A 26,954-nucleotide genomic window follows, 5' to 3' on the forward strand; every position below is an offset into this window, starting at 1 on the left:
TCCCCACCACACAAAACCAGTAATGCATTAAGTTTTCTCAGTCCGTCCATTTTCTGTATCATACCCCAAACTTCCCTTGGCCGGATCTCTCTCTCTCAGTAGTCCTCCAATATACTTTCTTTACCCTTCTCGCTACTTGTCTAACTATAGCTTGAGCTCTTTTATATTGATTGAGAGATGAACAGGAGTAACACTGTCTAACTTTCCTCAAGCTTTATTGTGCTCCTTCACAGCTCTTTCACATTCATCCGCCCACCAAGAGCATCTCTCCTTTGATTATCTGCCAATGATCCAGGAATTGGTTCTTTAGCTATTGAGTTGACTCAATAACTCAACTGGACATTCTCCAAAACCAAATAATCAGGACATCTGTTTTCACACATCATTTACATCAAATACATCCCAATTTGCCTTTTTGAAATTCCATCTGGGTATATGGGAGCCTTTCCTCTGACACACGTCTACGGATAATGGGGAAATGATCTCTCTCCAGTGTTACACAACCTCACTATGTCCTCAGATACCAGAGTAAGATAGACCTTACAGAAACAGTGTTAAATAGACTTATCCATCTTTCAAGCACACTTTTCTTCCAGGAAGTTTTCCACCACCGTTCCGTTCACATTTGAATCACTACAACCTCACGGCACTGAACATTGAAATCCCTGAACCATATAACCATACTTTTCCCATTTCCACACACTTCCCAAAGTATCAGGTGTTAACCTTTTACAGGGGTTATAAAATTTATTATCTGTATTTTACTACTCTTTCCCCAAACTGCAACCACAACTGTCTCATGAACATCGGGAGGTAAATCATGTACAGTACTTCCTACCTTAAGCCAAGCCTTAAGTCATGACGTATCATGTATTGCATCATGACGTATCAATTCACTTATTTTTACTTATTAACCCGTAATGAATTACTTAAACAAACACAGAATGTTCAATCAACAACATATTTACAAGACATATTAAATACTCAAACCAGGCCATGCTCTGTTCTCACTGCTGCCGTCAGGAGCCTCGGGACCCACCCCACCAGGTTTAGGGACAGTTATTGCCCCTCAACCATCAGGAGGGAGGTACAGGAGCCTCGGGACCCACCCCACCAGGTTCAGGGACAGTTATTGCCCCTCAAACATCAGGAGGGAGGTACAGGAGCCTCGGGACCCACCCCACCAGGTTCAGGGACAGTTATTGCCCCTCAACCATCAGGAGGGAGGTACAGGAGCCTCGGGACCCACCCCACCAGGTTCAGGGACAGTTATTGCCCCTCAACCATCAGGAGGGAGGTACAGGAGCCTCGGGACCCACCCCACCAGGTTCAGGGACAGTTATTGCCCCTCAACCATCAGGAGGGAGGTACAGGAGCCTCGGGACCCACCCCACCAGGTTCAGGGACAGTTATTGCCCCTCAACCATCAGGAGGGAGGTACAGGAGCCTCGGGACCCACCCCACCAGGTTCAGGGACAGGTACTACCCCTCAACCATCAGGAGGGAGGTACAGGAGCCTCGGGACCCACCCCACCAGGTTCAGGGACAGGTACTACCCCTCAACCATCAGGAGGGAGGTACAGGAGCCTCGGGACCCACCCCACCAGGTTCAGGGACAGGTATTACCCCTCAACCATCTGGAAGGAGGTACACGAGCCTCGGGACCCACACCATCAGGTTCAGGGACAGTTATTACCCCTCGAATCAGACTCCGGAAGCAGGGGGGGATAACTTCACTCGCCCCGTCACTGAACTGTTCTCACAACCCATGGACTCATTTTCCAGCACTCTTCATCGCACCTTCTCGATATTTATTGCTTATTTATTTAGCCTTATTATTTATTTTTTATTTTGTATTTTCACACTGATTGTTCGTCCGTCCTCTTGGGTGTAGTCTTTAATTGATTATATTGTGTTTCTTGATGTACGCCCGCAAATGAATGAGTCTCAGGGTGGTACATGTATGTACTTTAATGACAAGTTTACTTTGAACTCTGGCGCCCCGCCTGAATCCATCCCACGATGGGAGGGGCCTCGCCCTCGCCCTCACCCTGTCCCCACCGGATGATGGGAACTGCTCCGGTCCGGAAGCTGTGAACTCCGCTGAGTCGAGCTGGTGAGTGAGAGCGCTGGGGACGGCTCGCTGCCCGGAATGGGGGTGGGTGGCTGGGGGGAAGAGAGTTGCCTCTTGTCTCTCTGGGGCCCCCACCCCACCTTTCCTCAGTGTTACCGCGTGGAGCGAAGGAGGACACATTCTGGGCTCTGAATACCTAGTCCTGCCCCTAATCAGCGTCGTTGCCAAACTTTGGAAAATCTGCCCAAAAGTGGAACAAGGTTAAAACTGGAGATGCCCTGGGACTGCAGGAGTGCCAGGGGTGGTGTTTTAAGAGACAATGTTTGACTCCCTTTAGTTTGATTGAGACACTAGAGGAAACTTTTTTAAATCTGCCCCAGTGCTTTCTTGTAACCTAGGAGACCAGCTGTGGGCCATTAGAATAAGGCTGTGCCCTCGTGGTCTGGTTCCACTTGCTTATTTTATCCATTCTCCAGAACTTGGATTTAAGTTGTCTTCAGAGCTGCTAGTTGGGAACTCACCCGAGGATATAGGATACAGCTTGCTCAATATGCAGGAGGAAGTTTTGGTTCATGCCGTAACGGATCCCAAGAGTGGGAAGTTGTCGAATGTCTGTAAGATGCCACTACAGAAAAGGGAGTTCTGGATTAGGTGCTGTGTAATGAACCAGATTTCATTAGGAGCTTAAAGAAAGGAGCCCTTGGTGATCATAATGTAGCAGAATTCACCCTGCGATTTGAGAAGGTGAAGCTAAAATCAGATGTAGCAGTATTACAGTGGAGTAAAGAATTACTGAGGGATGAGAGAGGAGCTGGCCAGAATTGATTGGAAAGGAACACTAGCAAGGATATCAGCAGAACAGCGATGGCCAGAGATTCTGGGGGTATTTTGAAAGGAGCACAATAGATATCTCCCAAAGATGAAGTAGTATTCTAAAGGAAGGACGAGGCAAATGTGGCTGACAAAGCTAATGAAAAACAGCTTAAAGCAATGGAGAAGGCACAGAATGGAGCGAAAATTAGTGGAAAGTTGAAGGATTGGGAAGCTTTTAAAAACCAAGAGAAGACAAGTAAAAAGCCAGAAGAAGAGGGAAAAATGAAACACAAAGTTAAGCTCACCATTAATATAAGAGGATACCAATAATTGTTTCAGATATATGAAGAGTAAAACTGAGGCAAGAGTGGATAACAGACCACCAGATCGAAAGTGGTGCTGGGGAGATTTTAATGGAGGACATATGGCAGACAAATGGAATAAGTATTTTGTGTGTTTCTGTCGTCACTGTGGCAGACACCAGCACTGTGCCCAAAGTTCAAGAGTGTCAGGGTCCAGAAGTGAGCGCACTTGCTAGTACTGTGCCGAAGATGCTTGGGAACTGATAAGTCACCTGAACCAGATGGAGCACACCCCAGGGTTCTGAAAGAGATTGTGGAGGCTTTAGTCGTGATTGTTCAAGAATCACTAGTTTGGAATTGTTCTGGAGTACTGGAAAGTAGAAAGTATTATCCCACCCTTTAAGAAGGGAGGGAGGCTAAGGACAGGAAATTAGCCTGACATCACTGCTTGGGGAGATGTTGGAGTCTGTTATTAAGGGTAAGTTATTGGGGTAATTGGAAGCACATGGTAGGCCCAAGTCAATACAGTTTCCTTAAGGGGAAATCTTGCCTGACTAATCTGTTTGAATTCTTTTACGAAATAATAGGCAGGATAGACAGTGGAGAGTTGGTGGATATTGTTTATGTGGATTTTCAGAAGGCCTTTAGCAAGGTGCTTCACATGAGGGTGCTGAACGAGAACGGAGCCTGTGATATTATAGAAAATATACTAGCATGGATGGACTGACTGGCAGGGGGCAAAGACTAAGCATAAAGGGGGCTGTTGTTGCACGGTTGCCAGTGGCGAGTGGTGTTCCACGGGAGTTGTTGTTGGAACTGCTTTTTACATTATGTGTCAATGATTTAGATGTCTTCAAGCAGGGTGAATTGGTGTCTTTCTACCTAAATTTCCACGCGATACAAATAGGTGGAGGGGCAGGGAGTCTGCGGAAGGACTTCAACAGATCAGGAAAATGGGCAAAAAAGTGGCCGATGGAATATAGTTTGGGGAAGTGTATGGTCACGCACTTTGGTAGAAGGAATAAAGATGTAGTCTGTTTTCCAACGAGTCAGAACTCCGTTGCATACAGACACTTGGGAGTTCCCGTGCAGGATTCCCCAAAGGTTTAATGCACTACTTGAGTTAGTGATAGGAAGGGAAATACAATGTTAGCATTCATTTTGAGAAGAATAAAATATAAAATACAAAATGTAATACCGACTCTTTGAGGCAGTAGTCAAACTGCACGGGGACTTTTGAGAGGAGATTTGGGCCCCTTGTCTAAGAAAGGTTGTGCTGGCATTGGAGAGGCTCCAGAGGAGGGTCACGAGAATGATCCCAGGAATGAAAGGGTTAACATATAAGGTTCTTGGCCTTTACTCGCCAGAGTTTAGAAGAACAAGGGTGCGTCTCATTGCAGCCCTTTGGAATATTGAAAGACCTAGGTAGAGTGGATGTTCGCTATAATGGGGGATCCAGGACCAAAGGGCCTGGCCTCAGAATAGAAGGACATCCCATTAGAACAGAGATGAAGAGGAATTCCTTTAGTCAGGGAGGGTTGTGAGTTTGTGGAATTCATTACTATAGACAGCTGTTGAGGACAAGTGACTGCATGTGTTTAAAGCAGAAGTGGATCTGTTCCTGATTAGTAAGTGTGTCAAAGGTTATGGGGAGAAGGCAGGAGAGTGGGGCTGAGAGGAAATGATGAAATGATGGAGCAGACTCAATGACATAATTCTTCTCATATGCCCTCCAGTCTCATAATAAACGCAAGAAGAGCTTTTACCCTGGCATTCCTCCATTGAGGGATTTGGATCTCATTGGAGTCGATGTCATGGGTAGGCTGGTGCTTTCCCTCAAGTATTGCTGGGGGAACAAAGAGAACCCATCTTTCTGTTTATCAGGCCACTAACAACAGTGTTGGACTCAGAAAGGACATAGGAAATAGGAGTGGGAGGGGGATGTTTAGAGCTGCAGCCCTGCTTTACCATTCAGATCAATCATACCCCATTCCCATATCTCTCCATGTTACAGTCGGCCCTCCTTATCCACGAGGGATTGGTTCCAGGACCCCTCGTGGATATCAAAATTCCCAGATGCTCAAGTCCCTTATTCAACCTGTCTCAATACGGTGGATCTTAGGACCCAGCGGAACCCCAGACCTTATTTAACCTGTCTCACTGTGGTGGACATTAGGACCTAGCTGTGGAGCTCCGAATCTGCAGTGTTTCTATTCACAAATATAATCACGATCGTGATTGAAAATAAAGTGGAAATAATAAAGCGATTGGGAAAGGGTGAAACGCCGTCGGTCATTGGAAAAGCATTAGGCTACAGTCGGTCAACGATCGGAACAATTTTAATGGATAAAGTGAGAAAGGCTCTGCCCCGTTGAAAGCTACAATTATTACTAAGCAACGCAGTGGTTTAATTATTGGGTTTTGGGTTTTTGATCCTCACATCAACTCGGCATGGTGGAAAGCGCACTCGATAGCGGTCTGTCACTGGATCAAACTCAGTAAGAAGTTCCTGAGCCCGGCGCTGAAACATACGTTCTTAAGTGTTTTATATGCATAGAAAGGTAAAATATATACTATATACTAAGACAAACGTTTGACTAACTGACGCTAAATAATACCGGATGTACCTGTTCCGACTTACTCAGTAAGAGAACTTCCGAATTTTTTCGATCCTGATCCACGATAACCCACGCACATCCTCCAGTATACTTTAAATCATCTCTAGATTACTTATGATACCTAATACAATGTAAATGCTATGTAAAATAGTTGTTATACTGCATTGTTTAGGGAATAATGACAAGAAAAAAAAGTCTGTACATGCTCGAACAACAAGTGCTGTAAGAGCACTTCTGGGTTTTTGCGATTCGCGGTTGGTTGAATTCGCGCATGTGGAATTCGTGGGAAAGGAGGGCCGACTGTACTCAATTCCTTTGGCATTGGGATCAATTGGTTTATTCACAGTGCAGAGCCACACCATCGCCAACCCACCAGTTCAACCCTTGCCTAATCTTGGGACAACTTACATAGACCAATTAGCTTACTAACTGGTACATCTTTGGGCTGTGGGAGGAAACCAGAGCACCCGGAGGAAACCCACACACTTCACGGCGAGCACATACAAACTCCTTGCAAGTGATGGTGGAACTGAAGTCTGACACCCCAAGTTGTGATACCGTTCCACTAGGCACTATTTTAATGTAGATGAGGCTTAGATTTCAGGCAAATGAGGGATGAGATTTGAATGAAGAGAGAATGCAAGTTAGTGTATAAATCTCTCGAAGCTAGTGGGCAGGTCCAGCCAGTAGTCACGGAGCAAATGGCATACTGGCCTTTATTGCAAAGGAGTTGGAGTTTACAAGTCAGGAAGTTTTGTTATAGTGCTGCAAGGTGTTTGTGAGGCCATGCCTGGAATACAGTCACTGTTTTTGGTTTCCTTACCTAAGAAAGGAAATGGAGGCAGTCCAAAGGAGATTCATCAGGCCGATTCCTGGGATAAGAGAGTTGTACTACCAAGAGAGGCTAAGCAGCCTGTAATTTTGGAGTTCTGAAGAATGAGCAGTTGACCTTTTGGGCCAAGCCCTTCATCAGGACTGGAAAGAAAGGAGACAGAAGTCAGAAAAAGATGGTGGGTGCAGGAAAAAGAGTACAAGCTGGTAGATGATAGGTGAGGGGGAAGGTGGGTGGGGAGGGGAATAATGTGAGAAGCTGGGACAGGTTGTAAAGGTAAAGGGCTAAAGAAGGATTGGACAGTGGAAGAAAGGGCTTTCAGAGGGAGTCCTGATTAAGGGTCTCAGCCCAAAATGTCAACTGTTTATTTCCCTCCATAGGTACTGCCTGACTCCACCATTGTGTGTGTGGTATTTTGGTTTTACATACAGCTTGATTACAAACCTGCCTAAAGGGCTTGGGCTGGTGTGGACTTCCTGCCCTAACTGGAAGTTATTCCACTGGGGGAGAAGTTCACCGTCTTGCTCCTCATCAGCATTGCATTCTTTAAGTGGTGATTTAGTCGGCTGCTCTCTGTTGCTTTCCACCTTGAAACTGGAAGCAGTTTTTCTTAAAGAATACAGTAACCTCATTTACAGTATGCCACGGTTTCATTGGGGCCTGAATAATAATTGTGATTTGTTCAGCAAACAGTCTAATTTAAGATTCTGTTTTCTCTCCCCTCTTGACTAGGTTCCTGGCCTTTTGAAGAAGTGGTTTACAACACCTGTGGCACTTGGCCAGGATGGTAGATGTGGTGCTGGTTGACTTCTCTGATGTTCCCTATGATTGCCTTCGCAAGTGCTTCTGTCACGCAGTGGGTGTAATGAGTGAGCACAGTCTGTCGTCAAGGGCACAGGTGTTCTTGGTATCCAGCCAGAAGAATCCGAATATTGCAGACGCTGACATCAGGGGCTGCTTGTGCCAGTTCATGAAGGAGATGGCCATGCCAAAGGGAAATCTAGAGGTCTTGGTAGGAAGCAGCTTCGCTGCCATCCTGTACACTATCAAGCAGAAGATTGATCAAGAGAGTCTTGGTACCATTAAGGCCATTGTGTCTGCTGAGAGGAAGAGCACACTGGAACTTTATATTGAGCAGCTTTTTACCATGGTTTACAAATTTTCATTTGAGACGTTTGTGATGGACGGCAAAGGGGAGGTAAAATTGCAGTTGCCTGCTCCTTCCATTGGGGAGCGCCCTCTCGCCCGTCAGCAAGCTGATGCCATCAGGAGGGACATCTGGAAGTTCATGGCACAGTTGGAAGGAATCATGGGGCCACTTGTGGTTCTCAAGTCTCTGCTGATATCAGGTATGCTTTGCAATAAAAGCAAGATATTGGAACGGAATTGCTGAGTGATGGTTCAGTGCCAGGTGATGGTGTGATCCTGTCGTGTGCACAAGCACTCGTATGCACAGGTGAATTTGACAGTGGTAAACTGGCAGATTTCCTGGGCCATTGGATGCTTCTGCTACTCGTACCCCAGTGGACATTTAATTCACTTCTTTTTCCAGCGAACCCAGTAAATTTAAAGAGTGAGGTAACAAGGCCCTTGTGAGTGTGTGTGGAGTGTGGGAACTGGAAACCAGTTACTAAACCAGTAAGATTTCCAAATCATTAGAAAGCTACTCCCATTTAGATAAGCAGGGCAGCTCTGTGTGGATCTTTTTTTTTGATTTCTCAAGTGCGTTCAATTCCATACAGCCCTCACTGCTGGGGAAAAGCTCCATTCAGTGCAGGTTGGCACTTCCATTGTATCCTGCAGAATGGACCTCTTAACTGATAGACCACAGAGCTGTGTGTCAGATACGACTATAAACAGCACTGGGGCCCCACGGTTCTGTATCGGCTCCCTTCCTGTTTACCCTGTATACCTCGGACTTCAGATACATCACTGAGTCATGTCATCTGCAGAAATTCTCTGATGACTCAGCAGTAGTCGGGAGGACGTGAGGATGAACACAGGGCCCTGGTGGAGGACTTTGTCAAATGGTGCAAGCTGAATCATCTGCAGCTCAACATCAATATGACAAAGGAGATGGTGATGGACTTTAGGAAGACGTGGATGTGGTGAGGACCCACAAGAACCTGGGGGTGCACCTGGATGAGAAACTTGAGTGGAGCACCAACACAGAGGCTGTGTACAAGAAGGGCCAGTCGCCTCTACTTCCTGAGGAGACTGGGGCCCTTTCTTGTATGTAGGCCTCTCTTTCACACGTTCTCCCAGTCTGTCGTCAGTACAATCTTCTATGTGGTGGTGTGCATCAACACAGGGTGATGCCAACAGGTTTAATAAACTAATTAGAAAGGCTGGCTCTGTTATAGGAGTCAAACTGGACACACTGGAGGCTGTGGGAGAACAAAGGACCCCATGGAAATTCCTGGCAATTCTGGACAATGTTTCTCACCCTCTGCATGCCACCTTGGCTGAACAGAGGAGCACTTTTAGTAACAGACTGAGACAACTGCACTGCTCCAAAGAGTGGTATATGAGTTCATTCTTACCCTCGGCCATCAGACTATAATGAGTCAATCTTTAGCCGAGGAAGTGATGCTCCCTTCCTGTTAGTGGTAACTTTTTTTTCATTCTTCCTACTTCTAATATTTGTATATCTGTGCACTTGTAATGCTACTGTGACAATGTAATTTCCTTTGGGACCAATGAAGTATCCTTCTATTTTCTCAGAGTGTCATCTGTATCAATTGCATATCGTGGAGTTGAGATTCTTATAACACGAAGCTTTCTGTTCTGAGATTGGTTTCGTATGTACTGTGGTTACTGTTGTTACACGTGGATGTTGTAAAGCCAGTGGCTATTGTGCTGGTGATGAATGGGGTACAAAATTAGGCTTGTCTGCAAACCCAGTCAGATGCCCTTTAGAACTGATGGCTATCTGATAACCTGGAGCCTCTAGGTGATCCTCGATCGTTGGTGCCATTGATGGTGGTGGGGGGGGGGGGTAATTGGGATATACCTATGGGCTAGGCTGAGAGGGCAAACTGTGGAAGGGGGGTAAATGACATCCCTCATCAGCCCTGGAAGTCTGACAGGTTTTTAAACGGATGCTCCAGCGCCTGTCAAGCTGGTGAGATGTCTGGGGCTGCTTGCCTTCAGGCATGGAGTCTTTCTCGACCCATGTGGGAGAAGCCCAGCAGGCACGTCGCCCATTCTCCTAAAACCTTTGGGAAGGTGAGAGTGAGATGCGGCAGTGTTTCAGGCACAGTGCTCATGAGGAGCAAGGTGTACACCTAGTGACAATGAGCGACTGGTGGTGTATTCCCGAGTCAGAATGGAGGGGAAGCTGCAGGTGCTGGTATTTCCGAAGCACTGCTGTTGTTGTTGAGGTTATGGATTTGGGAGGCCCTGGGCGAGTATTTTGTAACTGGTTCACAGTGCAGCCACTGAGCACTGGTGCTCGAGGGGATGAGTGGATAGGGGGTCAGTGACGTTGGCTGATTGAGTGTCATTGGAGCTGTACTTATCCAGGCAAGTTCTATCACACTCCCGACTCGTGCCTTGTGGATGAAGTTGCAATCCAGAATCATCAAGTACAAGTATTATTACAGCGGGCTGTACCCGCCAGACTGTTTCCATTGCAAATCAGTGAGCGCTGGCAGAGTTATTATTATTACTCCCCATTACGCCGCTGGTGTTTAGGGCAGCAGTGGAGGTCTCTACCTCTGGCAGTGTCCACGACTTCCTCTCAATTTTCACTACTGTCAGACATGCAAGTCCTGGGTGGAGACTCAGGAATACTGTCAGATGTGAAAGATTCTTCATTGTAATTTCTGTATCAATTTTGTTTTACTAGTCAAGATTGTTGGCCCTGAGCTGAACCCCCAACCTACAGGACAGGTGGACCAGACTGAGTCTGACCTTTACCCTTTGACTTGTTTGGCATGGGGGACCCTACCAAGAGCCAAATTTTAAAGCCCTGACTCTCTGGGTCATCGCGGCACGCAAGCCCCCAAACCACAACAAGGTTCTGGTCCTCTCAGAGGAAGTGCAGGTAGAATGCAGCTTATAAATATCAGAGTGGGCAGTGGGAAGCAAGATCTGTTCACCTGAATTCCCCTTCGGAGCCTTATAGATGTGAAGTATTGAAACAAATGCTTTTGGATGTTATTTATTACATTGTGATTAATCTTGTCTTCTAAAGCAACAGTGGTGAGTAAATTACAAGCCTTGGTTAGTATTTCATTTGTCTTGAACAATGATCAATGCTCAGTACTGTTAAAGCAGTCCCACGTTTACTTCTGGGTCTACTTTAGTTTTCAAACATAAATGAGAGTCCAGGTAGCCCATTCAGCCCCTTGACCCTGCTCCATCATTTGAGAAGGTCACTGCTAATCTGATTGTGACCTCAGCACCACGTTTAATTTAATGTTCTCTGGTAATTTTTCAAACCCCTCACTTTTAAATATTCAATGACTCAACTCTGTAGAGTTCCAAAGACTAATGATCTGAGAGAGAAGATTTAATATCAACTGTCTTAAATTGGCACCCCTTTATTTTTAAACAGTGACCCTAGTTCTGGTTTTCCCAGTAGAGGAAGCATCCTCTCTAGCCACGCTGTCAGCACCCCTCAAGATGCTGGATTTTTCAATGAAGTTTCCTCTCAATCTTGAAATGTCCAGCAGAAAAACAGCATTGGTTTAAGAAGGTGCTGCACCACCAGCTTCTCAACAGCATTTAGACATGGGCAATAGATCCTGGCCTTGAAGCCCAGATCCTGAAAAGAGATCAAATAAATGAGCAAATGTGGAGATCATCCCGGCTACTCGTGACACTTGCCCATGCCACCACAAGCAATGAACATCTCTTATTTCATCTCTCCTATTCTCATCACTCAGGCACCCCAACATTGCTTCCAGTTGAAGCAGTAATTCACAAGACCATAAGATGTAAAAGAAGAATTAGGCCATTTGGCCCATCTGATCTGCTTCACAATTCAAACATGGCTGATTTGTTTCATTTTCTCAAGCCCATTCGCCCATAAAACTTTACCCCCATCCAATCAAAAACCTATCAATCTCTGTTAAATACACCCAATAACTTGAGCTCTGCAGCCCTCTGTGGCAATGAATTCCACAGATCGACCTCCATCTGGGACATCTCTTTATTCCGACTCGTACCCTCTGACCCTAGACTCTCCTACTAATGGAAGCATTCCTTCCATTCTATTCAGGCCTTTTAGAATTTGAAGGTTTCAATAAAACACTTCCTCATTTTTCTGACTCCATTGAGTACAGGGTCAGAGCCATCAAATATTCTTCACTCTTTCATTCCTTGGATTGTTCCTGTGACCCTCTTCAGGGTCAGCACATCTTTCTGTTGACATGGTGTGCAAAATATGGCACTTCTTCCAATTTACTATACTGAGCTCAATTTCACAAAGTGATCTCCTGTAGTTTGGAGCAGAAAACACAGATTGGGTGACAGTTTTCCACAACACCTACGTTCAATCTTTCAGTTACCTGTTCCTTTCATTCTCCATCCCAGTCCCACTCTAATGTGTGCCTTTAGCCTTTTGTGTGGTTACCTGGACTAGCATGGTCAGTACCAGGTCACAGATATTCCCCTTGTCCTCCCCCCATTCCAGTTCTGAAGAAGGGTGATGGACTGCTTCTCCTTCCACATACACTGCCTGGCCTACTGCGTGCTTACACAAATTCCGGTTGTATCATCCGGTGTTCTCTGTTTCACCGACCTTGTTTGTGAGGCCCTGGAACTAACTCCTGTGACATTCATTGCAGTTTGCCAATGAGAAAAAGCTATATGTACTTCTACTGTTTGTCCCTGTTGGCCAGCCAATCATTTCTCCATGCCACTGCAAGCATTTATATTCTACAGTCATATTTTGAGAAGGCACCATATCTTTCACCTAATTTTACTAAAATTGAATAGGGGCTGGTCGCTCGGTGTCTCATCCTGCCCTGCTACTCAGTATGCTGAAGAATGACTTGTGCTGGGCCTCATCTCCTCTTCCATTTCAGACGAAGTATCCTCCTTCATATCTCCCTTCTGAGCATTTTCAAATCGCCCTGCTAAATTCCACAGATACAAAACATCACCTGAAAGTTAAGTTTATTGTCAGATATCAGCGGGAAGGTAGTCTCCGAGTTGTATACTGCATACATAATTTGATAATAAGTGTACGATGATCCTTTGAGATGCTTGTAAGCACAAGTGAAATGAAAAACTTGCAGCGGCATCACTGGTGTCTAGCATCAGATGGGCAGCATTCACTGAAAAAAATCTTAAATGATAACTTTTACAAGAATATTGTTGGGGCTATCATTGGGTCAAAAGATGGAGCCATCATTTCAGGAAACAGGAATTTTCTTTGCACTCTCTACCTGGGGCCCACGGACCCTCGGTTAATGGTAGGGGTCCATGGCATAGAAACGGTTGGAAACCCCTGGTCCACAGAACAGTGGGTCTTCCTTTAGGTACAGAAAACGCAATGACACGCTGTGTTGTAGGTGTGATCTCATGACTGCAGTCAGATTTTCTCTAGTCCTGTACTCAAACCCTGCTGCAGTGAAGGCTAACATACTGCTTGCCTTCCTGATTGCTTGTTACACTAACAGCTTAAATGTTTCTAACGTTCAGATGCAGAGATGAGAGCAGAGTTAGTATTGATTGGTTCTTGATGGACATAGAGGACTGAGGGTCTGTTTCTGTGCTGTGTGACTATAAATATCAGGCATTGTGGAATCCAGCATCACCCCAACATTTTTCACTTGAGAGTAATGGTAAGGTTCAGGTAAGTATTACAAGCCATCTCTGGGTTACAAATGGGTTCCATTTTTACAGCTGTCCTTAGCCACAAAATACAAAGATCACTTGAAACGGTAACCCTACTTCCGCACTGCTGTAATGGGTGGTATTGAGGGCCTGGTATAGCATTTATGTAGTGTCTTCCCTGCCTAGTCATGATGGTGCAGAGTCAGTATAACCCACTTTCAAAGGCTGGTTTCATTGGGCTTGAGTCAACAGTGGATATTACATTTGTCTCGTAGAATATCAGCGGAAGTGATAGCTTGCAAATTTCCAAAGCAACTCTCTGAAGTGGCTTCCTGCACTGTAATCTTAAGGCAACAGTCTCTGGTTGCAGTGGAGAGGTTACGTGCGTGGTGAACTACGTGTGCCTGTCTGGACACGCCCCCTGCTGACTGCTCCTGTGGCTCCTCCCACAGACCCCTGTATAAAGGCGATTGAGGCCTGAGCCCGGCCTCTCAGTCTCCAGGATGTAGTATGGTGGTCACTCACTGCTCGTTCCTTCTTCCAGTCAATAAAAGCCGATATCTTGCCTTACGTCTCAGAGTGAGTTATTGACAGTGCATCAACGTGTCAACAGGTTTTTTTTCCTAAGACTGGCTCTCATTTAGTTTATGAGCTTAATTGTGTGTGCAGAGTGTTTATAAGAAGGGCGTTTGTAACCTGGGGAAGGTCTGTATTTTGTTTCCAAAAGTATTTTTTTTAATTAAACAGATTTATTTCTACATGGCTTCACCACCCGAAATGGTGGCATATCTTACTTACCGGGCATGAGCTCCTTAAACCTCTTCAACAGCTTGAAGCGAAGGGACCCAGTGGCTGTGGTGAATGAAAATATCCAGCGCTTGGCCCGGAACGCAGGCTTTAACGCACAGACCTTCTACCTCGCCAAGGTAAGATATTTACCTTTACCGTACTGGGCTGCATCCTGCCAATCAACGTGCTCCCTCAGTACTAGTGTAAACAGAGATGGAAGACTAGTGTTACAGATGGGCATTTCAGTCAGACATCAGTGAAACAGCCCTTCAGCTCATTGTCTACCATTTACGCTCATCCTCACCTGCCCAACAACTCCCCTCAGATTTTTCCACTCACTAGGGCTCATTTACAGCAGTCTATTAACCACATGTCTTTGGCTTGAGGGGTGAAATTGGAGTGCCCGGGTGGAATGCCACACAGAAGCAGTGAAGGTTGGGGTTTAACCTGCCTCACTGGAGGTGTGAGGGGGCTACCCAGGACACTCGGTCACTGAGTACATCCAGCGTGGTGACGGATCAACTTTTGTTCCCTCGGGGAAATCGGGGGACTGCGCGAGGAAGTAGGCGAGATAGAGGATCACCATAGAAGAGTGGAACAGCCGTGCGGGACAAAATACACACCTTCCCCCCCACCCACTTTTCTATTTTGTGTGTCTTCACTCTCCACCAGAACTTGCTGCCTGGAAGGATATTGAAGGCAGAATCCCTTGCTGCATAGTTACTTACAACAGACTGAAACAACCCAAAAGCATGCTCAGGATGGGCCAAATGGCCTCCAATACAAGGTAGAACAAGGATAATGTGCTTCTTGCTGGAAGTTAAGCAGCATCACACCTCTGAAACATCCCAACACTTGATGAAAATGTTAGCAGACATGCTGTGTGTGCATTTTGGCATGCAAGAAGTTAGGGCCAGTGACTGAAACCTTATTCAAAGCGATAGGTGTCTTCAAGATGAGAGTGCAGTTGGCCCAAGGCAAGACCAACAAATCTGCCTTTATTGCACCTACCTTAGTCCCAATAAGTCAAATATAACAGGTCCCATGAGGTAAACAATGTAGTAGGTTGATTAATTTGAAGGCAGATCAATTTTATCAAAGCAGTAACCAGCTAAGCAAGCCAGACGCAGCTCTGCATTGATATTTCCTGCAACGAGTTCGAGTCCCCATTATCACCAGTGCATTACGTAGGTGTTTGGGAAATGGTGAGTTGTTTTCTGTGGTTACGGCTGTCTGTGAATGCCCCGGTACAGGTGAGCCATGGCAACACCATCTGGACCGTTGGGAAGAATGAACCCCAAAGCTACGATGGGATTGTGACCAACCAGAAAGGCATCACCATAGCAGCACCGGGAGCCGACTGCATCCCTCTCCTGTTTGCAGACCCCGTCCAACAAGTGTGTGGAGCCGCGCACGCAGGTAATGTTAGACTTGCTTCCCATTTATTTCAGGATAGATCACTCGTCCCTCAACCCTGCTCTACTGTTAACACGGATGTGATTGTAACCCGACTGGTTTACACCCCGTGCCCAACCCAGTGACTCCTTTCTCCGCCAGAATTTCTCAAGACATATGTCTGATTATAACCTCAGCCTTTCTCCCCACCACCCCGACTAGAAATGTGGTGGGGAGTCTTGGTGCCATGACAGCAACCTTTCCTTCAATATCAGCAAGGTACCAGAGCTGGTCAGTGACTTCAGGAAGGGGGTTGGTTCACATCAGTAGTGCTGAGGTCGAGAGGGTTGAGTCCTTTGTCTCCCCAGGAGTGGCCTGGCGTGGCCCAACCTTGACCAGGAAAGCGCAGCAGAGCCTCTACTTCCTCAGGAGGCTAAATACATTTGACATGCTCCCTCTGACTCACAGAAGTTTCTCTAGCTGCACCACAAAAAAACGTCCCGTCGAGACGCCTCACAGTTTGGTATGGCAACTACTCTGCTCCGGACAACACGGGAACTCTGGAGAGTGACGGATGTAGTTCAAAACCTCCTCCCCACAGACTCTTATCCACACATTTCACTGCCCTGATAAGATGAGCAACAACCCCACCCACCACGGGCATTTTCCCTTCCACCCCTCCCCCCTCACAGTGGGCCGATTGGCTCGAGGACAGCTTTATAAGACTATCGAACACTCCCCGGTCTGATAAGATGGACTGGTGACCTCTCAATCTACCTTGTTCTGGCCTTGCGCCTATTGTCTACACACTCTGCTCTGATTCTAAAGCTTGCATTTTACTTGTTATTTTCCCTTGCTCAGTTGAATTATGAGCTCTGTGGACGGCATGGAACGGGAAGTTTTTCCACTGTACTTCAGTACGTATGACAATGATAAACCAATTTAAAATGTCCCAAGATCCTTCCAACACCCTTTCAGAGAGTTTCATTCTGAAGACAAAGAAACTGCTTCAACTTTGTAAAAGAGCAAGTCCTTGTTCTTAGTCAGGAATCTCTAGATCTAGATTCTCACACAAGAGGAAACATCCTCTCTACATTCATCCTCTGAAAACCCCTCAGGATCCCTCCTCTTCTAACGACGTCGATACAAGCTTAGCCCGGCTGACCTTTCTTCTCCATCCAGGTATTCTGATAAACTGGGGGGGGGGGCTTTAAGTGCAGTAACGCCCCTCCTGTGGTAAGCAGATCAATACAGTACTCCAGACGTGGTCTTGCAGCAGCTCTACAGCTGACTTTGTTAGCTTTTCTAATTGCTGTATCTAATCCCTCTATCTTTTAGAACTCCGCATTTTTAAATATTTTATCTTTCCGGTTAAAATGGATGATTTCGTTATCTCCCCCAAGCAATGCTCTATCCTTGCTCTACTTTTCATCGGTTCTAGGTGGCTCCACAGCTCAAGGTTCACACAGCGCCATTCCCCCCCACTTTCTAATGGCCCTCCCTGAGGAGTCTCTAGGCAGGTGTAATACTTAATGGAAAGTAAGCCCAATTGTTTCATTATTACTTTCGTAGGTGGGGGTGGGGGGGGGGGTGGTCCCTGTGAAGATAGTTTTACCTGATAGTTTGTTGAAATAGCTGATAAAGCTGTTAGCTGATAAAGTGTATGGCGAAGGAGAGGCCATTTGGCCCATCGTGTGTGTGCTGGTGGGTTGCTCCCACTTCCTGGTTCAAAGTCATTAAGTTGAATTTATTGTCACGCATACAGTGTAAGTGTGTGCAGGTGCAATATAAATCTTACCTGCAGCAGCAACATATCATCATCATAAATTACAAATTATCATAAAACATAAATTAAACCGAAAATTGTATACAGTTTTTGCAAGAAGGAACACAGGTGTAACAGTCCATTTTGGTGATTCAAGTCATGAAGACACACAGGCTGTAAATAGGCCTTTTGGCCCACCTGTCCGTACTAATTGTGGTGCCCAGCAAGCCAGTGATTGGCCCATATTCCCTCAAACCTTTCCTAACCGCATCCCTGTGCAGTGCCTTTTCAATGTTGTTAAGGAACCTGGCCCACTAACAGCTAATTCCATTTATGCCATCAGGTTCAATAAACTGATTAGAAAGGCTGGCTCTGTTATAGGAGTCAAACTGGACACACTGGAGGCTGTGGGAGAACAACGGAAATTCCTGGCAATTCTGGACAATGTTTCTCACCCTCTGCATGCCACCTTGGCTGAACAGAGGAGCACTTTTAGTAACAGACTGAGACAACTGCACTGCTCCAAAGAGTGGTATATGAGGTCATCCTTACCCTCGGCCACTAAGCTTTATAATGAGTCAACCTATAGCCAGGAAAGTGATGACCCCTCCTCTTAGACTGAGGTAACTTATTTTTTATTCTTTCTACTTCTCTTCTAATGTTTGTATACCTGTGCACTGGTAATGCTACTGTGCCACTGTAATTTCCTTTGGGATCAGTACAGTAACCAACCAAACTCCCTCCCTCCCTCAAACTATAGATTTTCCCTGGGGAGAATACAACGTACTTTCACCCTGTCTATGCTCCTCATTCTATACATCTCTGTAAAGTTATCTTGGGTGGTCGGGTGGAGATGCGTCTCTTCGAAAGGAGATGTAAGGTGCTCTGCTTGCCCGTGGCACCTGCGTAGCGTCCCTGCACCCCCGATCAGTGTAGTCCTGGGGGCAGCTGGTGCAAATCACCCGGTGATGTGGCCACTGACGATCTCTGAAGAGTGTGGCTGGCGTCGCCTGTCCTCTAAACACACTACCCAGAAGATAATGGCAAACCACTGCTGTAGAAAAATTTGTCGAGCACAGTCATAGTAAGATAATAAAGTTACCCCTCAGTCTTACCCATCAATAAAGCCCTAGGTTCCCCACGAATCCTCCTAGATCTTCTCGGTACTCTTTCCTGTTTAATAATATCGTTCCTATGACATGGTGACCTCCAAGTGCAGTCTCAGCAGCGTCTGTACAACTGGAACTGCTGCAAACTGTCCCCGCTCTTGTACTCCGTCAACGTTAAAGGTGCTTATGCCGGTTTCCGTGGCGTGAAGTGACTGAGAGTACAAGACTCACGGACGTCAGTCTGTCGCGAGGTTAACCCCCAGCGTTTTGCTGGTACCCGTTTTCAGCTGGGTGGACTGTGATTAAGTGCCTTAAGACACAACACGCTGCCTTGGCTGGGAATCGAACTCACAAACTTCAGATCGCTAGTCCAACGCCTTAACCACTTGTACTCAGTGTAGATCATTGTTTGGAATGTGCTGAGCATTTCTGCCTTCAGACAGCGGTATGAATTCGGTGGAATGAGTCAGCGAAGCAGCGTGCAATGCACCAACGTAATGGCCTAGTGCCTTTCTGGTATCCAGGGAAGTTGATGCATCAGGATGCCATTGTATCTCACCCCCCCCCCACCCCCACTCTTTAGTTTGTACCTGACTGGGGCATACAGCCAGCCTCTTGGCATTCCTCTCTCTAGCATTGATGACCATACTGAAGCCCAAAATCTCTTGAACTGATTCTAGAAATAAAACTTCCAGAGATCTGGAGGATGACTCCTGGTCTTTGGGGTTTATTTTTCAAGGCAGATTTGCAGGAGGGTACAAAACTTGCGTAGCAACAAGACCTCCGGCCCAACTGGTCCATGTTGACCGAAGTTCCCACCTGAGCTGGTCCCATTTTGCCAGTGTCTGTGTAACCTTTCTCAACATTACCTGTCTGAATGTCCTGAAAATGTTGTTAATGGATCTGCCTCAGCCAGTTCCTATGGCAGCTTGTCCCATGTATTGACTACCCTCTTGGTGGAAGAGTTGCTCTCAGTTCAATTTCTCCTCTCGCTAAATCTGAGTCTTCTAGTTCTTGATTCCTGGAATGCAGGAAACAGACTACTTGCAGTACACTCACTTTGCCTCTGTCCCTCATGATTTTATCCATCTCTCTAAAGCAGGCTCCTGTCCTGGGGTCCATGGCACAGAAAAGATTAGGAGCCTGTGCTCTGAGGTCGCTTCTCATTCCCCTTCAGTCCAGTGAGGAAAGCCCCAGCTTGCCCTCCTGCGTCTCAAGTGCTGGCAGAAACCTTGTACATCCCGTCAGCGCTCTTTCCAGCTTAATATCATCATTCCTAGAGCAAGGTGACCAAAGCTGAACATAATCTTCCCAATATTCCAAAAGGGTTCTGTCCTCCCCTCCCCTCCACCGTGGCACCCCTCGTTCCTCCGTCACACGTACGGGGCTTTCTTCCTGGTTCTCTGCTCCTCCAATGGCTCCATCCGCGATTGCCTGGTCCCTCCTCGGCCGCTCTCCCCACCCCTCGCAGCAACACCAACCCTCCACTCACCCAACTCCAAGTATCTCATTGCCTCGCTGTGCCCCACCTGCTGAGATTCTGCATGACTGTGTCCACTGTCCCTCCCCCAGGGTGGAAGGGCACGCTGGCGGGGGTCGCCACGGCCACGGTGGACACGATGGTGGCCGAGTTTGGCAGCAGCGTGAAGGACGTGCGGGTGGTGCTGGGCCCCTCGGTGGGTCGCTGCTGCTTCATGCTCCACCGGGAGGCAGCCCGAGGCTTCGCGGCCATCGACCCCGGCTGTGTGGAAGATCCCAGTGCTGCCCGGTCACACGTTGACCTCAGGCGAGCCAGCAGGTGAGTGTAGAGCGTCAGTGTTCCAGTAGGACATGTCTGACAGTTACCAGACAGAATCCTACAACACAGAAGAGGCCCTTTGACCCAACAGGTGCGTGCTGGCCTTCAACTGTCTTTTCACCAGTTCTCTCGCCAGGTTCCACGTCTCGCTTACACACACTAAGAGCAGTTTACCAAACAACCCACGTGACTTGGGATGATAAAGGAAACGGGAGGCAACTAGAGAGACCTACAAAGCCACAGGAGACTGTGTAAACCCCACACTGACCGTGCTGGAGATCGGGGAGACTGTGTAAAGCCCACACTGACCGTGATGGAGATCGGGGAGACTGTGTAAACCCCACACTGACCGTGATGGAGATCGGGGAGACTGTGTAAACCCCACACTGACCGTGATGGAGATCGGGGAGACTGTGTAAACCCCACACTGACCGTGATGGAGATCGGGGAGACTGTGTAAACCCCACACTGACCGTGATGGAGATCGGGGAGACTGTGTAAAGCCCACACTGACCGTGATGGAGATCGGGGAGACTGTGTAAAGCCCACACTGACCGTGCTGGAGATCGGGGAGACTGTGTAAAGCCCACACTGACCGTGATGGAGATCGGGGAGAATGTGTAAACCCCACACTGACCGTGATGGAGATCGGGGAGACTGTGTAAACCCCACACTGACCGTGCTGGAGATCGGGGAGACTGTGTAAAGCCCACACTGACCGTGCTGGAGATCGGGGAGACTGTGTAAACCCCACACTGACCGTGCTGGAGATCGGGGAGACTGTGTAAAGCCCACACTGACCGTGATGGAGATCGGGGAGACTGTGTAAACCCCACACTGACCGTGATGGAGACTGGGGAGACTGTGTAAACCCCACACTGACCATGCTGGAGATCGGGGAGACTGTGTAAACCCCACACTGACCGTGATGGAGATCGGGGAGACTGTGTAAAGCCCACACTGACCGTGCTGGAGATCGGGGAGACTGTGTAAACCCCACACTGACCGTGATGGAGATCGGGGAGACTGTGTAAACCCCACACTGACCGTGCTGGAGATCGGGGAGACTGTGTAAACCCCACACTGACCGTACTGGAGATCGGGGAGACTGTGTAAACCCCACACTGACCGTGATGGAGATCGGGGAGACTGTGTAAACCCCACACTGACCGTACTGGAGATCGGGGAGACTGTGTAAACCCCACACTGACCGTACTGGAGATCGGGGAGACTATGTAAACCCCACACTGACCGTGATGGAGATCGGGGAGACTGTGTAAACCGCACACTGACCGTACTGGAGATCGGGGAGACTAAACCCCACACTGACCGTGATGGAGATCGGGGAGACTATGTAAACCCCACACTGACCGTACTGGAGATCGGGGAGACTGTGTAAATCCCACACTGACCGTGATGGAGATCGGGGAGACTGTGTAAACCCCACACTGACCGTGCTGGAGATCGGGGAGACTGTGTAAACCCCACACTGACCATGCTGGAGATCGGGGAGACTGTGTAAACCCCACACTGACCGTGATGGAGATCGGGGAGACTGTGTAAACCCCACACTGATCATGCTGGAAATCGGGGAGACTGTGTAAACCCCACACTGACCGTGATGGAGATCGGGGAGACTGTGTAAACCCCACACTGACCGTGCTGGAGATCGGGGAGACTGTGTAAACCCCACACTGACCGTTATGGAGATCAGGGAGACTGTGTAAACCCCACACTGACCGTACTGGAGATCGGGGAGACTGTGTAAACCCCACACTGACCGTGCTGGAGATCGGGGAGACTGTAAACCCCACACTGACCGTGATGGAGATCGGGGTCACGGGGAGACTGTGTAAACCCCACACTGACCGTGCTGGAGATCGGGGAGACTGTAAACCCCACACTGACCGTGATGGAGATCGGGGTCACGGGGAGACTGTGTAAACCCCACACTGACCGTGCTGGAGATCGGGGAGACTGTAAACCCCACACTGACCGTGCTGGAGATCGGGGTCACGGGGAGACTGTGTAAACCCCACACTGACCGTGATGGAGATCGGGGAGAATGTGTAAACCCCACACTGACCGTGATGGAGATCGGGGAGACTGTGTATACCCTACACTGACCTTGCTGGAGACTGGGGAGTCTGTGTAAACCCCACACTGACCGTGATGGAGATTGGGGAGTCTGTGTAAACCCCACACTGACCGTGATGGAGATTGGGGAGTCTGTGTAAACCCCACACTGATCGTGCTGGAGATCAGGGAGACTGTAAACCCCACATTGATCGTGCTGGAGATCGGGGAGACTGTGTAAACCCCACACTGACCGTGATGGAGATCGGGGAGACTGTGTAAACCCCGCACTGACCGTGCTGGAGATCGGGGAGACTGTGTAAACCCCACACTGACCGTGCTGGAGATCGGGGAGAATGTGTAAACCCCACACTGACCGTGCTGGAGATCGGGGAGACTGTGTAAACCCCACACTGACCGTGCTGGAGATCGGGGAGTCTGTGTAAACCCCATATTGATCGTGCTGGAGATCGGGGAGACTGTGTAAACCCCACACTGACCGTGCTGGAGATCGGGGAGACTGTGTAAAGCCCACACTGACCGCGATGGAGATCGGGGAGACTGTGTAAACCCCACACTGACCGTGCTGGAGATTGGGGAGACTGTAAACCCCACACTGACCGTGCTGGAGATCGGGGTCACGGGGAGACTGTGTAAACCCCACACTGACCGTGATGGAGATCGGGGAGACTGTGTATACCCTACACTGACCTTGCTGGAGACTGGGGAGTCTGTGTAAAGCCCACACTGACCGTGATGGAGATTGGGGAGTCTGTGTAAACCCCACACTGACCGTGCTGGAGATTGGGGAGACTGTAAACCCCACACTGACCGTGCTGGAGATCGGGGTCACGGGGAGACTGTGTAAACCCCACACTGACCGTGATGGAGATCGGGGAGACTGTGTATACCCTACACTGACCTTGCTGGAGACTGGGGAGTCTGTGTAAACCCCACACTGACCGTGATGGAGATTGGGGAGTCTGTGTAAACCCCACACTGATCGTGCTGGAGATCAGGGAGACTGTAAACCCCACATTGATCGTGCTGGAGATCGGGGAGAATGTGTAAACCCCGCACTGACCGTGCTGGAGATCGGGGAGAATGTGTAAACCCCACACTGACCGTGCTGGAGATCGGGGAGACTGTGTAAACCCCACACTGACCGTGCTGGAGATCGGGGAGACTGTGTAAAGCCCACACTGACCGTGATGGAGATCGGGGAGACTGTGTAAACCCCACACTGACCGTGATGGAGATCGGGGAGACTGTGTAAACCCCACACTGACCGTGATGGAGATCGGGGAGACTGTGTAAACCCCACACTGACCGTGATGGAGATCGGGGAGACTGTGTAAACCCCACACTGACCGTGATGGAGATCGGGGAGACTGTGTAAAGCCCACACTGACCGTGATGGAGATCGGGGAGACTGTGTAAAGCCCACACTGACCGTGCTGGAGATCAGGGAGACTGTAAACCCCACATTGATCGTGCTGGAGATCGGGGAGAATGTGTAAACCCCGCACTGACCGTGCTGGAGATCGGGGAGACTGTGTAAACCCCACACTGACCGTGCTGGAGATCGGGGAGAATGTGTAAACCCCACACTGACCGTGCTGGAGATCGGGGAGACTGTGTAAACCCCACACTGACCGTGATGGAGATCGGGGAGACTGTGTAAACCCCACACTGACCGTGCTGGAGATCGGGGAGTCTGTGTAAACCCCATATTGATCGTGCTGGAGATCGGGGAGACTGTGTAAACCCCACACTGACCGTGCTGGAGATCGGGGAGACTGTGTAAAGCCCACACTGACCGCGATGGAGATCGGGGAGACTGTGTAAACCCCACACTGACCGTGCTGGAGATTGGGGAGACTGTAAACCCCACACTGACCGTGCTGGAGATCGGGGTCACGGGGAGACTGTGTAAACCCCACACTGACCGTGATGGAGATCGGGGAGACTGTGTATACCCTACACTGACCTTGCTGGAGACTGGGGAGTCTGTGTAAAGCCCACACTGACCGTGATGGAGATTGGGGAGTCTGTGTAAACCCCACACTGACCGTGCTGGAGATTGGGGAGACTGTAAACCCCACACTGACCGTGCTGGAGATCGGGGTCACGGGGAGACTGTGTAAACCCCACACTGACCGTGATGGAGATCGGGGAGACTGTGTATACCCTACACTGACCTTGCTGGAGACTGGGGAGTCTGTGTAAACCCCACACTGACCGTGATGGAGATTGGGGAGTCTGTGTAAACCCCACACTGATCGTGCTGGAGATCAGGGAGACTGTAAACCCCACATTGATCGTGCTGGAGATCGGGGAGAATGTGTAAACCCCGCACTGACCGTGCTGGAGATCGGGGAGACTGTGTAAACCCCACACTGACCGTGCTGGAGATCGGGGAGAATGTGTAAACCCCACACTGACCGTGCTGGAGATCGGGGAGACTGTGTAAACCCCACACTGACCGTGCTGGAGATCGGGGAGTCTGTGTAAACCCCATATTGATCGTGCTGGAGATCAAGTTTGAACCGGGGTCTCTTCTGCTGTGAGGCAGTGTCTGTATTGGTGGCGCCTCTCTGCTACCTGATTATAGATTTATCGTTGATGCCTAAAGCACAATGTTTCCTTCTCCTCGAGGGTCTTGCTGGAACGTGCAGGGATTCTGCCAGAGAACATTGGCGACGATTCACCAGGCAGCAGAGACACAAAGACCACACTCTGCACCGTGTGCCATCCAGACTTGTTCTTTTCTTACATTCGAGATGGAAGCAACTTTGGAACTCAGATTGGTTTTATCTCTGTCAGGGACCATCTGTAACCCACTCAGGTAACTGGTTTCATGTGTGCCGAGGATCAAACATAGGTCACTGCAGTGTTGGATCAATCCGTGTGAACCATTGTGCAATTTCAGCAAATACCTGTCCATCGTCGATATCCCTCCATTCCCTGTCTGTCTGAATACTTCTGCGGCATTGCTGTCGTATCTATAGAGCAATGTATGTGCCTCATAAACTTCATTCAGCTGATGGCTCTGTCTCCACCAATCTAGAGAGGCAAGTCCAATCCATCCTTTCCTTGTAGCAGATTCTCTCTGTTCTCCCCAACATCCTGCTGAACCTTTTATGCACCTTCTTGTCCTTTCTGTAACACAGCAAACAAAAATGCACACAGTACTCCAGGTGTGGCCAAACTAAAGCTTTATACAACTGCAGTGTGACTTGCCAACTTTTATACTCTTCACTGACCGAAGGAAGTCTTTACATCCTATCTGCTTGTGTGGCCACGTTCAGGGAGCAATGGACATGAAGCCCAAGACTCCTCTGTGCATCATTTCTATAAAGGAACCCACCATCTGGCACTTTGCTGTTCCAAAAAACCTTTCAACCTTCAGAAGCTCAACCCTGTCTCATGTTCTCGCATTAAACTTGCCTTATTTCCACTTGCTCTGCATCCTGCTGTGTCACTTCCCACCTCCTTCAGTACACATGACTCCATCAGTTTTGTGTCATCTGCAAACTTACGAATCAGCCCAGCTACATTCTCATCCAGGTAATTTCTAATTATCACAAACAACAGAGATCCCAGCACTGATCTCAATACGAGTACATCCTAGGCCAAAAACTCTTCTCAGTAATTTCCCCACCACTCACTGGCATATAACTTCCTGATTTGTTCCTATTTCCCTTAAATATAGGAACAACATTGGCTACTCCAGGACTTTGCGTGTGGCTGTAGATGGTGCAGAGATCTCGGTTTTGAATGACGTCACGAGCAAGGTCTGAATTTATTGCCCTGGAGAAGGTGGTGGTGAGCTCCCGTCTGGAAGATGCTACCACTCTGGGATTGGGAAGGAGTTCCAGGTTTTAGGCTCAGTGACAATGAACGAACGGCAATTTATTGTTTGTCCAAGTTAGTTGATGGTGTTCACTGCCCTTGGTAAAGGTCACGGGTTTGGGAGATGCTGTTGGCAGAACCTGGGTGAGTAACTGTAGTGGATTTTGTAGATGGTTCATTCTGAAGCTCCTGTGTGCTGTCAATGGGCAGAGTACGCGGTGTGGGTTGCTTTGCCTGTATGAGCTGCACCCATCCAGGCTAGTGGAGAGAGTCCGTCACACTCCATGTGGACGGCTTTGGGTGGCAGAGGTGAGTCAGTCACTGCAGGATACTTGACCTCTGACCTGCTCTTATTGCTATGCTAAACGTGATTGGTCCTGGACATTGATGATGTCCGGGGCCTTGATGGTAATTGCAAGGATGGTTTGACACTCATGTTGATGTTTGTGGCCAGTAGTGACAGTGAAGATTTGTTTTTCCAGAAGCTAATCTGCCAAGTTGACAACTGTCCTATGCTGCTGCAGATGAATGAATTCAGCCGACACGTTGTACCCAGTCTTTCATCATCCTTCTCCACGAACTGCCTTCAGCTGTTGTAAATGGACTTTTAAAATTGTATTTATAAAACACATTCAGGATTTTTGCGCAGGTGTTAATATTATAGAAGAACATTTTCATGGTTTGAGTATTTTTGGCTAGTGACCTTTGTCACCCTTCCCCATTAAAATGAGCACGTTCA

The 26,954-nt window shown here is 48.2% G+C and overlaps 1 protein-coding gene across 3 annotated transcripts; it reads left to right on the forward strand.

The window, feature by feature from the left end:
- The first annotated feature begins 1,986 nt into the window (after window positions 1-1,986).
- Window positions 1,987-26,954, forward strand: lacc1 (laccase (multicopper oxidoreductase) domain containing 1). 3 transcript variants are annotated; one of them, XM_059967827.1, is made up of 7 exons: window positions 1,987-2,116; window positions 7,372-7,988; window positions 14,176-14,354; window positions 15,471-15,636; window positions 20,059-20,284; window positions 25,019-25,208; window positions 26,076-26,954. In XM_059967827.1, exons 2-6 carry the CDS (start codon window positions 7,424-7,426, stop codon window positions 25,197-25,199), a joined length of 1,317 nt encoding a protein of 438 aa, XP_059823810.1. In that variant the 5' UTR covers window positions 1,987-2,116; window positions 7,372-7,423; the 3' UTR covers window positions 25,200-25,208; window positions 26,076-26,954. The 3 variants fall into 3 exon arrangements, with proteins under 3 accessions (XP_059823810.1, XP_059823811.1, XP_059823812.1); XM_059967828.1 differs by lacking the exon at window positions 1,987-2,116 and adding an exon at window positions 5,731-5,750; XM_059967829.1 differs by lacking the exons at window positions 1,987-2,116; window positions 7,372-7,988 and adding an exon at window positions 11,434-14,007.

The sequence above is a fragment of the Hypanus sabinus genome, chromosome 4 (genome assembly GCF_030144855.1).
Source record: "Hypanus sabinus isolate sHypSab1 chromosome 4, sHypSab1.hap1, whole genome shotgun sequence".
Taxonomy (NCBI): Eukaryota; Metazoa; Chordata; class Chondrichthyes; order Myliobatiformes; family Dasyatidae; genus Hypanus; species Hypanus sabinus.

What these genes read in the sequence shown, in the direction of transcription:
- lacc1 (XM_059967827.1), top strand. Translation starts at nt 7,424, where the DNA reads ATGGTAGATGTGGTGCTGGTTGACTTCTCTGATGTTCCCTATGATTGC. An exon ending in CAAGTCTCTGCTGATATCAG is followed by an intron (nt 7,989 to 14,175) that starts GTATGCTTTGCA and finishes TTAATTAAACAG; the next exon opens with ATTTATTTCTACATGGCTTC. An exon ending in GACCTCAGGCGAGCCAGCAG is followed by an intron (nt 20,285 to 25,018) that starts GTGAGTGTAGAG and finishes CTTCTCCTCGAG; the next exon opens with GGTCTTGCTGGAACGTGCAG.